This window comes from Sus scrofa, chromosome 5 (genome assembly GCF_054392235.1).
Source record: "Sus scrofa isolate SSC_HxYL_T2T_F1_AM1 chromosome 5, Sscrofa_HxYL_maternal_Yorkshire_Landrace_v2.0, whole genome shotgun sequence".
Taxonomy (NCBI): Eukaryota; Metazoa; Chordata; class Mammalia; order Artiodactyla; family Suidae; genus Sus; species Sus scrofa.
In genome coordinates, this window is record NC_139387.1 from 20,138,891 (window position 1) to 20,154,803 (window position 15,913).

At 52.3% G+C, this 15,913-nt stretch overlaps 1 protein-coding gene across 1 annotated transcript; it reads right to left on the reverse strand.

Moving 5' to 3' along the window:
* Positions 1–440: 440 nt before the first annotated feature.
* On the reverse strand, positions 441–15,699 carry KRT82 (keratin 82). Its single transcript, XM_005652548.4, has 9 exons — positions 15,246–15,699; positions 12,840–13,048; positions 9,836–9,896; positions 9,133–9,228; positions 8,044–8,208; positions 4,969–5,094; positions 2,728–2,948; positions 2,356–2,387; positions 441–1,793 (listed from the first exon to the last, which is right to left on the reverse strand). The coding sequence occupies exons 1-9, from the start codon at positions 15,648–15,650 to the stop codon at positions 1,564–1,566; spliced, it is 1,545 nt and encodes a 514-aa protein (XP_005652605.3). The 5' UTR covers positions 15,651–15,699; the 3' UTR covers positions 441–1,563.
* Positions 15,700–15,913: the final 214 nt, after the last annotated feature.

Consider the following 15,913-nt stretch of genomic DNA (forward strand, 5'->3'; position numbering starts at 1 on the left):
CTCTCCTTAGCTGGGCTGCTGCCCATCTTCCCTGCTTTCTCCAGGCCTGTACATGGTACACACAGTCCAGAGGAAGGGAAGGCAGAGCCCGGGCTTGGAGGCTGCTAAGTACAGATGTGATAGGGGGTCCCATGGACTTTCTCTAGGACACGTGCCAGGGACCATGTGGTAGGGATGCCTATGGGGAAGAGACCCGTGGTTTTCAATGTGCAAGTGACTTGCATGCTCTTGGGGTGCGATGTGCAGGTTTTAAGCGTGATCTGTATGGATCCGCATTTATTCCACAGGCTACTTTCCCATCACTCATATGGGGTTTTCCATTTTGTGTAATAACCTCCATTTCCGCTGCCAACTCCCTGATCCTCCAGCCCCCAAAGGCTGTTCATCAGTCTCCCCTCATTGCCCTTCACAGAGCGGGGTGAAGAATCCTGATTCTGGTAGCCTGTGAACAGTCAGTTTATTGGGAATAGACAAGCCCAGAGGCTCATGGCAGAGACATGGATCCCTGGGTGGGTGAAGCTTCTGCAGGTACAGTGCTGTGCAGGGGTGAGGGGATGAAGGGGGACTCTGGGGAGGTGGGGTCAGCCCAGCACCTCCTCTTCCCCCAGGGCCCATGAGCCAGAGCCCCCACGTCTGCTGAGGGAGCCCTGCATCACTGGAGCCAGGAAGACCTGTTTATATCAGACCCAAAGCAAAAGGAACTCCAGGGAGAAGGAGCAGGACAGGGTAGCCAGGTACAGGGGGTGGGGGTGGGGTTTGATCCCATTGAACAAATAGTGTCAGCTCTTGATTGTCCCTTTGTTCAGTAAATACTCCCTGTCCTTTGCCTTTGTGCTGGGCATTTCTCAGCCATCAGGTGCCAGTGTGAGCTCAGGAAAAAATATGTATTTTCAAAAGGGTAAGTGCCACACACCTGAGCAGGTAAATTTACTGCCCAAGACCACTTCTTGATTCTGTGTGCCTACCATTGGCAGGTCCCAAGTGATCCTGAAATCCTGGCACTTGGCTTTGGGATTCGGAATGGGATTTTGAGGTATCTCCTTTTGATACTTGCAATCATGCATGTATTAGGTGGGCGTTAAAAGGAGTTCACGTTTCTTAGGTGCCTGACAGCGGAGGTAAGAGAGATGGGAAGTGTCGGGGGTGTGGGAGGCTGGATGTGTAAGGAATGTTCCATGAGATCATCCACAAAGCGGACTGTGATGTGATGTGTCCCTTTGGCTTTCTCATGGGGAAGAGAAGGGCTTGGGGGCCTCTGCCCTTCTCTTGGTCCCCCTAGAGCCTGACTGTGAGCATGCCAGGGATTCAGGGTGGGGGTGCCTTTTCTTTCTGTGCATCCCACCCCTACCCCAGGGCCTAGCTCGGGGTCTGCACACAGCTAAGTGAAAAGTGACCCTTGGAAATACCTGAGCGGCAGCTCCCATGGAAACCCAATAGAAACCTTCAGTCAGTACAGGATGGCGGGATTTTGGAAGAGCCTTGTCTTCAACCCTGGTGGGAGGGCAACAACCCTGGCTGGGGGCTGGTGCCCTGTCCCCTGGGCTTCCAGCTTCTGGGGCTGTCCTAACACTTGTGGCAGGAAGGGCTGCCCCCAGTCCCGACCTTCACGCTGGAGTTCCGCCCACTCCCACAGCTGAGCAGCCCCTGGGGCTCGCAGGGGATGTAGAGTTCACCGGTGCCCACGATGCTACAGCCTCCGCTGCTCTTGAGGACACTGGGGCCCCCTGGACAGTACACGGGTGTGCTGACCACGCACGGCTCGTAGAGGACTGCGCCTTTGGAGCTGCTCACAGCTGCAGGAACAGGAAGGGAGGCTCAGGGCCCTGCACCGTGGGCTCTAAGGACCCTTCCCTGAAACATCTCAACCAGGCCCTGTGCCTACCTGCTGCCACTCACCCCTAAGGACACCCCCGTCCCAGCTACCAAAGCCACGTCTCCCACACCAGCCACATTAACTGCTGGAACGTTCCCCACGTGTTTCTCCTCTTTTCCCTAGAGCTCTATCTTCTGCGTCACCCTCTCTGTTTCTATTTGTCTCAGGCTGCTTCAAGTCCTCTTTCTCCAGAAAAGCATCTCTCTGTCTCTACGGTTCCTGGTAGCTTCTGGGATCTGAAGCACCGGGACCGTGCTGCGTGTCTGCTCCTGGTTCTGACTCCCATAGACTCAGGTGGCCCTGAGGGAGAGCCTCTCCATCTGCCAGGAGCTCCCAGGCAGACAGAACTCTTCCTTTGGGGTGGGAGAGGCACGCTAAGGTTCGGGCAGGAGTGGTGTGGTCTGTCTGTACTGGGTCGATCAGCATCCAAGACCCCAGCTCCGCTCCTCCCAACGCCACCCCATGACGGCTCATTTACTTACAAATATTCACGGGCCCGATGCCTTCACACAGCCTGGGGATGAGAGGAAAAAAGAAACACAAGGGAACTCACATTATCACTGGGTCACCATGCTGTACAGTACAAAATTGACAGAACAGTGTAAACCAGCTATCATGGAAAAAAAAATAAAAATCATTATTAAAAAAAAGGAAACACAAGAGAACTGCATCAGGGAACAGGCCAAGGACTGCGCGGCACGCCCCTCCTCCTGTCCGCCCCACGGATCCTGTCAATGAGGAGGGTCTGCAGACTGCATGCCGCTGTGGATTCTCCACCGCTGTGATGGGCAGCGGCAGCAGCAGCAACCAGAGGGCAGGAGAATAGACACACCTGGAGCCCATCCTTGACTTACCTGTGCTCCTCGCCCTCCAGCAGGCGCCGGTAGGTGGCGATCTCGATGTCCAGGCCCAGCTTGGAGTTCATCACCTCCTGGTACTCCTTGAGCAGGCAGGCCATGTCCTGCTTGGCCTTCTGCAGGGCCTCCTCCAGCCCTGCCAGCTTGCACTTGGCATCGTTGAGGGCCGCCTCACCCTGCTGCTCAGCCTCAGCTATGGTACCCTCCAGTTTGCAGCGCTGGGGAGAGAGGGAACAGAAAGGCATTACTGGGGGCCCCAGAGTCCTGGGCTGACTCTCAGAAGAACACTGAGAACATGGTCATTGTGAGATAATAGGAAACAATATATATTGATCTCTGCCCTGGTTCCTGGCACAGAGATCCCCCCCAAACCTTGTAATTTCCTAAGTGATAAGCACACTAGGAGCATCCTTTGTCTTAACATTGGCCTTTGACTCTAATTTCTGACACAGAGTCCCTAAATCCCTTAAAATTTCCTGGGTATTGGCAATGTCTTTGTTTTAATAGGATGACGCTAGGTGGGCTTCTGGGTGGGGGCTGGTCACCAATAAGGCCAAGCCATGATTAGAAGCTTGGAATTTTTCAGCCCACTCTGCCATTCTCTGGAGACAGGAGAGGGGCTGGAAATGGAGTTAATAATTGATCATGCCTATGTGAGGGAGACTCCATAAAAATCCCAATAGTAGATGATTTGGAGAGCTTCTGTGTTGGTGAACAGGTATAGGCCTGGACATGAAGCTCCATCCCCTTCCCACATATCTTGCCTTAACCATCTCTTCCACCTGGGTGTTCATCTTTATCACTTATCATATCCTTTTATAATAAAGTGGTAAGTTATGTGAGCTACTCCAACAAATTAATGGAACCCAAGGCAGGGGAAAGAGGAGTGTCATGGAAACCTCTACTATATAACCAATTAGTCACAACCTGGACTTGGGATCGGCATCTGAAGTGGGGGCATCATGTGAAACTTGGGGGCCAGGCCCTAAGCTGTGGGATCCATTGCTATTTCCAGGGAGTGACATAAATGAGTTAAATTGTAGAATACTCAGCTGGTGTCGCAGAGCTGGTTGGTGTAGGAAAATCCTCCACACCACTGGTGTCAGAAGTGGGAATGTGGGGCTTTCCCATTGTGGCGCAGTGGAAACGAACCCAACTAGCATCCATGAGGAAGTGGGTTCGATCCCTAGCCTTGCTCAGTGGGTTAAGGATCTGGCATTGCTGAGAGCTGTGGTGTAGCTTGCAGGTGTGGCTCGGATATGGTGTTGCTGTGGCCATGGTGTAGAACGGTGGCTACAGCTCCGATTCAACCCCTAGCCTGGGAACTTCTGTTTGTCACAGCTGTGGCCCTAAAACGCAAAAAGTGAAAAAAAAAAAAGTGTGAATGGGGTTGTGGGAGAGGAATGGAGGGACACAGGAGGAAGAGTGAGTTTTCCTACAGTCATGGTTACCTGCCGGATTCAACAGTGCTGTGGGTTTCACCCTAGGATTGTGACATTTGGTTCCTCTGAGGGCTTGGGCCCAGTTCTCCTGGCTATAATACCTCGAGGAGATATGAGAGTTTCACCTTAGATATGCCAAGAAATTTCTCTGTGGCTAGTAGATTTTAAGCTCCTGCTTGGTTTCCACTAGCCTAGGAGAATGGAGCCGTCTGATTTTATGAACTCTGCAGAGTCACCTTGAATTTCAGGATCGTAGAATTACAGAATCTTGGTTGGAAGGAGCCAGGAAAGCATCTTTTCTTATTTTTTTTCCCCCTTTTTAGGGCTGCACATGCAGCATATGGAAGTTCATAGTGGTTGCATCAGAGTTACAGGTACAAGCGTATGCTGCAGCCACAGCAACACAGGATCCGAGCCGCATCTGCAACCTAAACCACAATTCATGGCAACACCAGATCCTTAACCCACTGAGTGAGCCCAGGGATTGAACCCTAATCCTCATGGATACTAGTCGGCTTCGTTACTGCTGAGCCACAATGGGAACTCCCGGAAAGCATCTTTTCTATACTCCCATTTACTGAAGCACCCTTGCTGTCTCATCATGATGAAAGTAGGTCCCCTTGCCTCTGCTGGGGGTCAGCTCTTGTAGAAAGGGCTGTCTCCTTCTTATGGGAGGTAGCACAAGTGTATTCCCTCTATAGCAGGGTTCCCGGCGTTTGGGGTTGGGGGACGGGATGGGCATGCCCCTCACAACCAGGACCAGCCTGTGATGGGGGTCAGCCTGTGATGGCCTCACCTGGGCTTTCACATTTTCAATGTCTTGCTGCAGCCGCTGGATCAGCTTGTTCATTTCCAGGATCTCGTTCTTGCGGTTGCGGAGGTTGTCACAGTGGTTCCCAGCTGTTAGTCGCAACTCCTCATACTGCCGGACAGACTGGGAGGTCAGAACCTGGGCGCTGCTCTGTGGCCCCTCCCAGCCCCCTTTCCCCACTGTCTTGAGTCTCTTCTCGCCTGATTTCCTGGCTCAGGTGCTCTCTGGATTCTTAGGCTTATTCTGTTGCCCTTCCTGTTCCATTGCCGGGCCGTTTTGGGGTCCTTTTCCAGGTTGCTCTTTATTCCCTTCTTACCTTTAACCTTCGGGCTTATTAAATTCTCTAAGCTCCAAGCTCCTTTCCTCTGTTTAGGAGTTCTGTGTCGCATCCTTTTCTCTCTGCCCCAGAACTTCCCTCCCTTTTGCTCCATCCCTGCTCTGGACCTTGGGGAGGGGGTGGTTTCTGTGCTCAGCCTGGGGCACCTAACAGACCAAGGACTGAGGAAGCAGCAGTCTGCCCCCACTAGGGTGAATATGTTTGCACATTCTCATTCAAAACAATTGAAAACACAATGCAACATTCCTCCCTATCTTGGCTTAACACTTTTTTTTGACCTTTGCACTTTGGATCTAATTTCTGAATAGTATGTTATGGATTACATTAATGGATTTAAAAATATCAGCCAGCTTTACATTTCCTGCATGTAATGGATGGGAGTGTTTTGCATAGAAAATGCAAAACAAGGGATAAACACAAATCACTCTCTTTGGTTATTGTGGGAAAGCCTGTAGTCAATATCCATTTTCCTCTTCTTCAAACAGAAGCCCAGATAAGAGATATTTCTTATCAATGAGGTTTATGGCCATTGCTTGGTAGGGCTTCCAGGAAAGCCGTTTAAAGTCAGGGATGACTCAACTGGCGTGTTCCTATTGCCCTCTGTTCTTCCTTCTGCCTGGAATGATCATGTGATATTGGTGGTATTGCAGCCATCTTGGTACATGAAGACACCATGAGGATAAAAGCAGTGTGTTAAGAATAGCAGAATAGAAAGCTAGAAGGAAGCTGTGTTCCTGATGGTGACTTGGAATGCTGGTGTTACCTCTGGACAGTCTATTTCTGTACTTCAAGATATTTGAGAAAAAAGTAAAAATCAAATTTCTTTCAACTGGGAGTTCCTGTTGTGGTTCAACAGAAATGAACCCAACTAGTATCACTGAGGATGCGGGTTCAATCCCTGGCCTCACTCAGAGGGCTAAGGATCAGGCATTGCCATGAGCTGTGGTAGGTCGCAGATATGGATCAGATCCTAAGTTGCTGTGGCTATGGCATAGACTGGCAGTTGCAGCTCCCATCCGACCCCTCTCCTGGGAACTTCCATATGCTGCAGGTGTGGCCCTAAAAAAGACCAAAAACATTTGTTTTAACTACTGTTATTATTATTATTGTTGATTTCTGATCCTCATAGCTAAATACAATTTTTTTTTTTTTTTTTTTTTGTCACACCCATGGCATGTGGAAGTTCTGGGGCCAGGGATCAAACCCATGCAATAGCAGTGACTAAAGCCACAGAAGTGACAACACCATATCCTTAACTGGCTGAGCCAACAGGGACCTCCCAAATACAATTTTTAAATAATAGAGTTATCTTTCTAGTTCTGACTTAGGAGGATGGGAAACTGTGTTGTTTTCCTTGAGGCCACCACAGTGATGGGTGGCTCAGGAGAGCAACCAGAGGAGGGGCCAGCCAGAGTGAGCCCTGGCTGTGGATGGGCCAGAGTCTGAGTCACAAGGCACTGACTCTAGGCCAGTGTCAGATACCTTGATCACCAAGAATTTCCAGACAAAAGTCAGAGCATTGCTGGGGGCACTCCCGGAGAGGGAGGGGTGGGAGGCATTGCCCTCAGTAAATAGTCCAAAGCACTTTAGCACAGCTCGGCAGCTCTGCCCCCCGTGTCTCCAGCCTCATCGCCTTCATGGTGCTTCCTGGCCCTGGGGCACTTCCCTTTCATCCTTCTTTGGCCTGGCTCCTGCTGGCTCCCGCTGGCCCTCAGCTGGACGTAGGCTGCCCCCCTGCTCTGTGTATTTCGATCCCACTTGGCCTCCAAGATCCGATCAAATGCCAGAGCCTCTGCCTTTCCAGTTGCAATTTATTGCTTCCATCCTGGTCATACTCCCTCAGCCTGCTGCTCAACTTCAGCTACCTCGTATTTCTGTTTGGTTGGCAACAGGTTTCTTTCCTGTGGGCTGTGATCTCCTTGAGGACAGGGATGGTCTGACTTCGTATCCTTGTGGTGTCACGAACCCCAGGAAGGCCACCCTTCCCTGGCACCCTATTAGAAGCCGTTGCCACCACACTCCCTACGCTTCACTCTAACTTATTTTCTCTGTAGCATGTGTCTAACCGACATCCACGGTACTTCTATTTTGTTTATCTGTCCCACCCGTTCCTCTAGAATAAAAGTGACATGAAGGCAGGGATGGCTGTCTATCCTGCTGGATCTCTGGCATCTAGGAAGGTGCTTAGCAGGATAGATGCTCAGTAAACAGTTATTAATGAGTGCGCGAGTGAATGAATGAATGGTGTTTTTCACAGACGGGGCAGCTGAGACTGAGATGATCATATTTGTTAAATCAAATTGCCCTCAGGGGCACCGACTGCCCTCCCGGCAAGCCCCTAATTACCTAAATCTGGGGTTACCTTAATCACTGTTTTGGCTCTACCATTAGCAGCCACTCCATGCCATTAGCCTCCTCCCACGCCTTGAAGCCTGGAGCCCTCTTTGCCATCATTGCCAATGAGCACTCCTTGAAGGCTCCTTAGAGAAGTGCTTCCTGAGAGTCTGTGGGTGAACAAAGCTGGGGAGCTCGGATGACAGGCCTGGGGGGTTTCTCACTCACCCTGTGGGGACCTGGCCTGGGGCCAGGCAGGAACAACAGGGGCTGGGGTTTATGAGGCTGCCTGTCCCTATTCGCTCCTCACCCACTTCCTGGGGGAGGGTGGGTCTGAGGTTCCCCCCGCACCACCTGCCTCCCGTCACCGCGCCCTTCCTGGGCCTTACCCGGCCCTGGTACCAGGCCTCTGCTTCCGCTTTGCTGCGGCTGGCGATTTCGTCGTACTGGGCCTTGATCTCGGCAATGATGCCATCCACGTCCAGCTCCCGGCTATTGTCCATCTTCACGATGACCGAGGTCTCTGAGATCTGAGACTGGAGCAGGCAGATCTCCTGGGGGAGGGGGCCGGGGGTGAGGCGGGGAGAATAGACGGGCTCTTTTGAGGATAAAGTGGGGTTGGGAGGGAGGAGGACAGGCGGAGGTCTGGCTCTGACCTTCCCACAGTAGATTTGCCTGGGCTTTGCTTAGCGGTCCTGGCCTTCGATCTCCAACCTGCTCCTCATCCCCACGCTCCACGTACACAGAGACCCAGGATGCAAGGTCCGGACTTCTGGGAGGCTCACTGCCTGAGAAGCAGCTGTCTCGCACTTCTTCAGGTGCTCCCTTTTTTATTTATTTGTTTGCTCTTTTTTAAGGGCCAAACATGCAGCATATGGAAGTTTCCAGGCTAGGGGTTGAATTGGAGCGGTACCACAGCCACAGCAACACCTGATCCGAGCTGTGTCTGTGACCTACACTGAAGCTCGTGGCAATGCTGGATTCTTTCTTTCTTTCTTTCTTTCTTTTTTTTTTTTTTTTTTTGTCTTTTCTAGGACCGCACCCATGGCATATGGAGGTTCTCAGGCTAGGGGTCTAATCTGAACTGTTGACGCTAGCCTATACCAGAGCAACAGCAATGCTGGATCCAAGCCGTGTCTGCGATCTACACCACAGATCACAGCAACACCAGATCCTTAACCCACTGAGCGAGGCCAGGGATCGAACCCGAAACCTCATGGTTCCTCGTTGGATTCATTAACCACTGTGCCAAGACGGGAACTCCAACACTGGATTCTTAACCCACTGGGCAGAGCCAGGGATCAAACCCACATCCTCATGGATAACAGTCAGGTTCATTACCACTGAGCCTCAGGGGGAACTCTAACATGCTCACTTTTAAGTCAGCTTGTCCTGAAAAGTACCTACTGAACAGGAGCTTTCCCACCCTGTCCTCCCCACAGCACTGTCCCCTGGCTGACACCTGTAGCTGTAGGTACCTCATCATACAGGCTTCTCAGGAAGTCGAGCTCCTGGATCAGAGCCTCCGTGTTGGTCTCCAGGTCAGCCTTTTTCAGGAAGGCCGTGTCCACATCCTGCGGCCAGAGCAGTGACAACCATAACCTAGGGCCACCCCTTCTACCAGCGGGGCCACCTCCCAGGCAAGCTGGGGGCAGGCAGGTGGCAGGTACAAGTCCCACTGTCCTCAGGCCCCCGTGGAAGTGAAGGGGTGACAAAGCCAAGGATGCAGAGAGGGGTTCCCAGCCCCAGGACCCCACGCCTGGGCCTGGCCTCCCGATGGGGGAAGCCTGAGGGAGTGGGGTTCAAGGAGCTTTGAGGGCAGCTCCTCAGAGCTCCCCGTGTGGACCCGGGACCGGGAAACACCAAGCTATTGGAGGGAGCATCACAGTGGTTTTCCTCTTTGGGGATGTGCATCAGAGTTTTGTTTTTGATTTGGCAATTGCTGCTTCTCCAGCTTCCTGGGCAGGTGCAAAGACAACCCTTCACACGAGCTGGGAGAAGGAGGCCAGGCCACTCACTGCCCTTCTGCAAGGGGTGGAGCCTGGCCCCCCCTCTCCCAGGGTTGAGGGGCTGGCACCGGGGACTGCAGGCACCTTTGGACCCAGTTCAGGGCTGAGTGGCCCCAGGCCTGCTGGGCCAGCTCAGGGGGGCCTTCTCCCTCTCTGGGCCATGTTTTCTCACCTTCTTCAAGGCAACGAACTCATTCTCAGCACAGGGCCGCAGGGAGAGCTCCTCTTCATATCTGGTGGCATGGACAGGAAAGAAATGTTTTAGCTGCGCTTGGAAAGGTATTGGCATCAGTTGAGGGTAGGAGCCTCTGTGGGTAAATGTGTCTCTCACTGACTGACGGCCCCAAGGAGGCTCCAGGCCACATTCTCTGGGAAGTCCTTCTTTTTATTTTTGTTTTGGCTTTTTAGGGCCGCACCCACAGCGTATGGAAGTTCCCAGGATAGGGGTCAAATCAGAGAGACAACTGCCCTCCTACACCACAGCCACAGCAACATGGGATCTGAATCGAGTTTGTGACTTACACCACAGCTCATGGCAACGCCAGATCCTTAACCCACTGAGCGAGGCCAGAGATCGAACCCTCAACCTCATGGACACCAGTCGGGTTCGTAACCGGCTGAGCCACAATAGGAACTCCTGGGAAGTCCTTCTTAAAGCTACCTTTATTCTCTCTTGCTGCTGAGGAAGCTTACTTCATCCAGTGGTTTCCCCTGGGGAGGTGGTGAAGAGGGGGCTGCCTGCTGCTGGCAGAGCTGTCTTTCCTGAGTGGTTCTGAGAATTGGCTGCAGTCGCCGAAATCCCAGCCAACCCTGGGCCCCTTCTGGCCAAGAGAGTTCTGAGCCTGGGCTGTGCCTGGAGCTCACTTACAGAGGTAGCAATTACCCGCTTTACCAGATCCTCAGAGACAGCCCGGCTACTTCCTCTAGGCTCCACGGGAGCTCCTCGCCCACACACTGCCCCCCAAGGCAGTGGAATCGGGGTCAGGGGGTTCCGTCTGCCTGGAATGACTCAGTTTGATGAGCAGTTCAGTTTGAATGGTTCAGTTTCGAACCATTCAAAAGCTCCCTGTGCTTCCTGACGCCCATTCACCAGAACTCTGGCTTGGTGCAGGTGCTGGACACCGAGCCTGCTGCCTGGGTTTCAATCCCAGCTCTGTCCCATGCTAGTCATGTAACTGTGGGCAAATGACTTTGGCCATCACCCAAGTTAACATCCGCAAAGCACCAGGCCAGTGCCTGGTGCTGGAGAATGTGTGTTTGCTCTTATTGCTAAAATACCATCTACTCTCAGCCTTCTCCTGTTGCCACACCTTAAAAATCCAAAGTCGTCATCTTGAGCTGCAAAACAACTCCTGCCCATCTTGTGTCCTACTCATCAGGAAAAGCATCACCCCTGCTTAGAGGGCTGGCCTCACCCCACCCTCGACCTTGCCACATCTTGCCCATCACAGTCTGTTTAAGTAGTCTCCTCTTGTTTGACATGGTCTGATCCTTCCTTGTCACCTGCTCCTTTTCCATATCCTTTTCTGAGGTCTATTCTGGACTCCTCCTTGATACGAAACCACTGGAATGAAACATAACCTTCAAGGCCCTAAGCAAAATGACACCTCCCCCAGGAAGCCTTCCTGGGCTCCTTCTGCTCTCTCACTCCCTTGGAATTCCTCTCTCTTTGTGCCTTGTAACATCTTGTACCTGTTGGTGCGAATGCGTGGAGGTCTGTGCTGACTGGACCGGGGCATCTTGAGGGAAGGAACCAGACTTTCCCAACTTTATCACAGCCACACTGCCCAGCACAGCGTCTGTCCCCCAGAAGGCATGTGGCTGACACCTGCAGCGTGTGTCCCCTGCCCTGCTTCATGGCTTCATTCCACTGAACCTCGCTCACAGCATATTCACACTGTCTCTTGTCAATGGAGATGCAGCTCTTCTAACCCTTCCCCTGCAACACAGGAGATCCATCCAGGCCACCCAGGACCACGAGGCCACTGATCTGGGCCTTAGCTTCTTGCAAGAAGCACTGAATCTACTGGCCTGTGAGCTCTCCTTTAATGTATGCTTATCATTGAACTTCTGCTGTGTGAGTCGGGTCTGGAGCTGCCCTTCCGGAGGGCAAGTCTAGGCAGCTACATAACCTTAACCACAAAGAACTGAAAGGGAGATAGGGAGACAGGAAGTGATGGTAAGAGTGGGTGGGGGCTGGTGGTGATGACTTCCGGCTGCTGTGATGGGAGGAGGCGGAAAGACAAAGGGGCTTATCAGGAAGAAGGAACTGTGGAAGCCCAAGCTGGGACGGAGGAGGGTTTGGGGATCTCTTTGGGGAATAAGAAGTGTTCAGGATCTGGAGAGCGATTGATGGAAGCTGAGGCAGAACTGGTGGTAGGGCAGAGCCCTGGAATTCCGGGAACGGCAGGAGAAGACTTGTTTTCCATGAAGAGAGGAAGGAGGTGGTGGGAGGGAGATGAAGACAAATTCTCTATTCTCTAATAACTTAGATGGGAAACGACACTGAGAAAGAACGGATGTATGTGTATATAAAACTGATTCACTTTGCTGTACCCTTGAAACTAATGCAACATTGTAAGTCAACGGTAATCCAATACAGAACATTTAATCTTGACACAAATTCTAAATTGAGACTTCCTTGGACATACTAGACTTAAAATCAGCCTGCCTCTCAACTCTCTTGCTGAGAACTCTCTACTTTCATTTTTATTTGCCTGCTTGTTTTGCTGTTTGTGGTTTTTAAAATTAGCTGTGTGGCATTTTATTTCATTTTTTTTTTTCTGTGTCGTATTTGAGAGTAAAATAAAACTCCTAGATTTTATTTATGATTCTAGACTGCAGAAAATCTGTCCATTTTGTAAGTTTAAAATTTTCTAGTTGGATGCAAACAAAACAAAACAAAACAAAACAAAACAAAACAAAAAAACCAACAAAAACCTCCCAGTAAAACAATTACCTAAAAAAAAAGACACAAGCCCCCAATCTCAGCCCTCCTACCATGTGCCAGGTGGGCATCGTCCTCGATGTTCTGCCTACATTATCCCACATAATTGTGCTCCCACACGGTGAACTAAGTTTTCGGCTTCCCACTTAATAGATGGGACATGGGCGCCCAGATTGTTTGTCACTTGCCCTAGGCACCCCCCCATGAGGTGGCAGCAGAGCAGACTCACTTTTTCTTATAGGCCTCCAGCGTTTCCTGGACACTGCAGAGTTCCGACTCCAGCCGGGCCCGGTCCCCGGCCACACAGTCCAGCTGCCTCCTAAGAGCGCAGATGTAGGCCTCGAAGATGGGCTCGATGTTGTTCTGGCAGCACCTCTGCTGCTGCATGAAGTTCCATTTGGTCTCCAGGAGCTTGTTCTTCTGCTCCAGGAACCGGACCTGCCGTCAAGAATAGGATGTCATGGAGGGATGGGGACCACGGGGACCGCAGCTGGCGAGGCTAAGTGCTGGTGGTGGGGGCAATGGAGTCCGTCTGGACTCCCACTTCTGACACACTTCTGCTTCCTGCTGCCAGGGGCTGTGTCTCTGTGTCTCCCCTGCCTGGGGCACCTCATGGGACCCCACCTCCCACCCAGGGTGGCACATTGCAGTGGAAATAGCGCTTCCTCAAGAGGCCTGGCTGTGTCCTCCTACCAGCCCTGCCTGCCTCCCCCGAGCCCTGTAACTTGGCATCTCAGCCCTTCAAGCCTCACTTTACTGCCTAAATGTCCCACTCTCGGTCCTATGGGGAGATCTTTGCACACCTTCCTACTAGTGTAAGCTGGTGTGTATGCCGGGAATTGGGGTTTCTTCGATGAGAGCCCAGGGGTGCTCAGGGGAGAAAGCTCAAAGCCTTGGTCCTAGCACCCTGAGCAACTCTGTCCCATCCTGCATGGCTGAGTCAAAACATGTCCCTGTCACAATGATGTGGCCGGCAGCTGGCCCACCTCCTTTATTTTCTTGGCTTGGAAACTGGGGTTAGGAGAAGCTGAGCGATAGCTGGGCCATAGTCACTGGCAGGGGACATGCGGGCTCCAGTCCTCACCCTGGGATTTTGCAGCTTGCTCACCGTCTCTCAAGAAAACGGTGGAGAGAGTAACGTTGCCCCGTGTGTGTCAATGACCACATCACCAGGAGGCTCCCAGCCTCCCAGAAGGTGCTGTGATGTACCTGCTGTCGGGCCCATGTGGTTGGAATGAGTTTACAACCACAACTTAATGAGATTTCAAAGGCTTTTAACAGTTCCCACGTACTCAAACTAGTTCCTTTAAGGAGCACTTTTGCATAGATTACTTCCTGTCATTCTTCCACCATCACTGTCCCCTCCCCACCCTGGGCAGCAGGGTCCCCAAGGCTGGGGGGTAAGTGGTTTGCAGAGGACCTCAGGGTGACAGTCAGGAATGGAGCCAGTACCAGGGTCCAGATCTCTTGACTGCCAGCCCAGGACTCTGCCCTGAACTTGGGGTCACCAGAAACATTAGCTCAGCGCTTGGCATGTATCCTCACCCCAGGAGCCTCCCTGGGGTCTAGGGACAGGCCAGGAGCAGCTGAGGTGACAGGCCAGTTCAGTGCCTTCCAAAGGCAGCATCACCCTTTACTGAAGCCCTTCAGAGCTGTGGCTCCAGGGTTGACAGATGTAAGATTTTGGTCATGGCTACTTTGTGTCCCCAGCTCTGGCTGCTCCACCTTCTCCTCGTCCCAGCCTGAGCTGATGGCATATTCCAGGATCACAGTGCCAAAGGGTCACTTCAGCCCCAAGGGTCTCAGAAGCTGGTTCCTTTTTTAAAGGCTCATCAAGAAAGGCAGGTGTCTGTCTCTTTGGTTGCTCCTTTCAGTATATAGCATTGCTTTGGAAGTTCCTCCTGTAGTCTAACCTCAGGCCCCCTTGGTGATTTTATCAGATGATATCCAGAGAGAGAGGACATATTAAAAAAAGGACTAGCAAGGAGTTCCTGTTGTGGCTCAGGGGTAACCAACCTGACTAGTATCCATGGGGATGTGGGTTTGATCCCTGGCCCCGCTCAGTGGGTTAAGGATATAGCATTGTCGTGAGCTCTGGTGTAGGTTGCAGACATGGCTTGACTCCCTCGTGGCTGTGCCAGTAGCTGCAGCTCCAAGTCGATCCCTAGCCTGGGAACTTCCAAATGCTGCGGGAGGCCCTAAAAAGCAAACAAAAACAAAAACAAAAACAAAACATGATCTAAGGAGGTTTCAGTGATTAGGAGTGAGAGGCTAATGGATCCACCATGACGTCTTTTTTTGTGTGTTTGTGTGTCTTTTTAGGGTCAAGCTTGAGGCATATGGAGATACAGGCTAGGGGTCTAATTGGAGCTATAGCCATTGACCACCTATGATACAGCCACAGCAATGCCAGATCCAAGCTGCGTCTATGATACACCACAGCTCACGGCAATGCTGGATTCTTAACCCACTGAGTGAGGCCAGGGATTGAACCTGCGTTCTCATGGAAACTAGTCAGATTTGTCTCTACTGAGCCAGGATGGGACCTCCCCACTATTGTCAGTCTCTCCCTGCTCCCCTGGGGCAGCTACAAGGCACTAACTGCCTCTCCGGACCCTTGGGCGAGCCCTCTTACCTTGTTGATGAAGGAGGCAAAGCGGTTATTGAGGCATTTGATCTGCTCCTTTTCATCCCTCTTCACCCTCTGCACCGACGGGTCGATCTCCAGCTCGAGTGGGACAAGCAGGCTCTCATTGATTGTGACGGGGGTGATGCAGGCAGAAGGCCCGCAGGCGGTGCCCACTCGGTACCCAAAGCTAGGCAGGCCACATCTGGAGGCGACCCGGGGCCTCCCAAAGCCCACATTGCACAGGCTCCGGGAGCCGAGGCAGCCCAGGGCACGGAGGCCCCCACTGCCCCCGGGCCGGCACAGCCCCTTGCTCACTGCATAGTGGGTGACCATTCGAGGGAGGACGGCAGAGCAGGAGCTGAAGCTCCGGCTGCCACATCTGGAGCCCTGTTGGAAGGAGCGGCACGACATGGTGGGAGCAAGAGGCAGAGAGACGGGGCCCTGGCAGAAGGACGGAGGTGGGAATGATTAGGTCAGCTCAGCCTCATCCTTTTATCTGGTAAGGGATGCAGCGCTGAGCTGGGCCAAACCCCCAATCACCATGAAATCAGGTTAATGAGCTTGGCATATGGGTAGCTGCTAAGTATCGCAGTGGATAATTAGGGTAGCAAAGAGCACAGAGTGGGAGCCAGTGGTCAAGGCTGGTGGGTCCCATAAAAATCCTATTTGTCCTC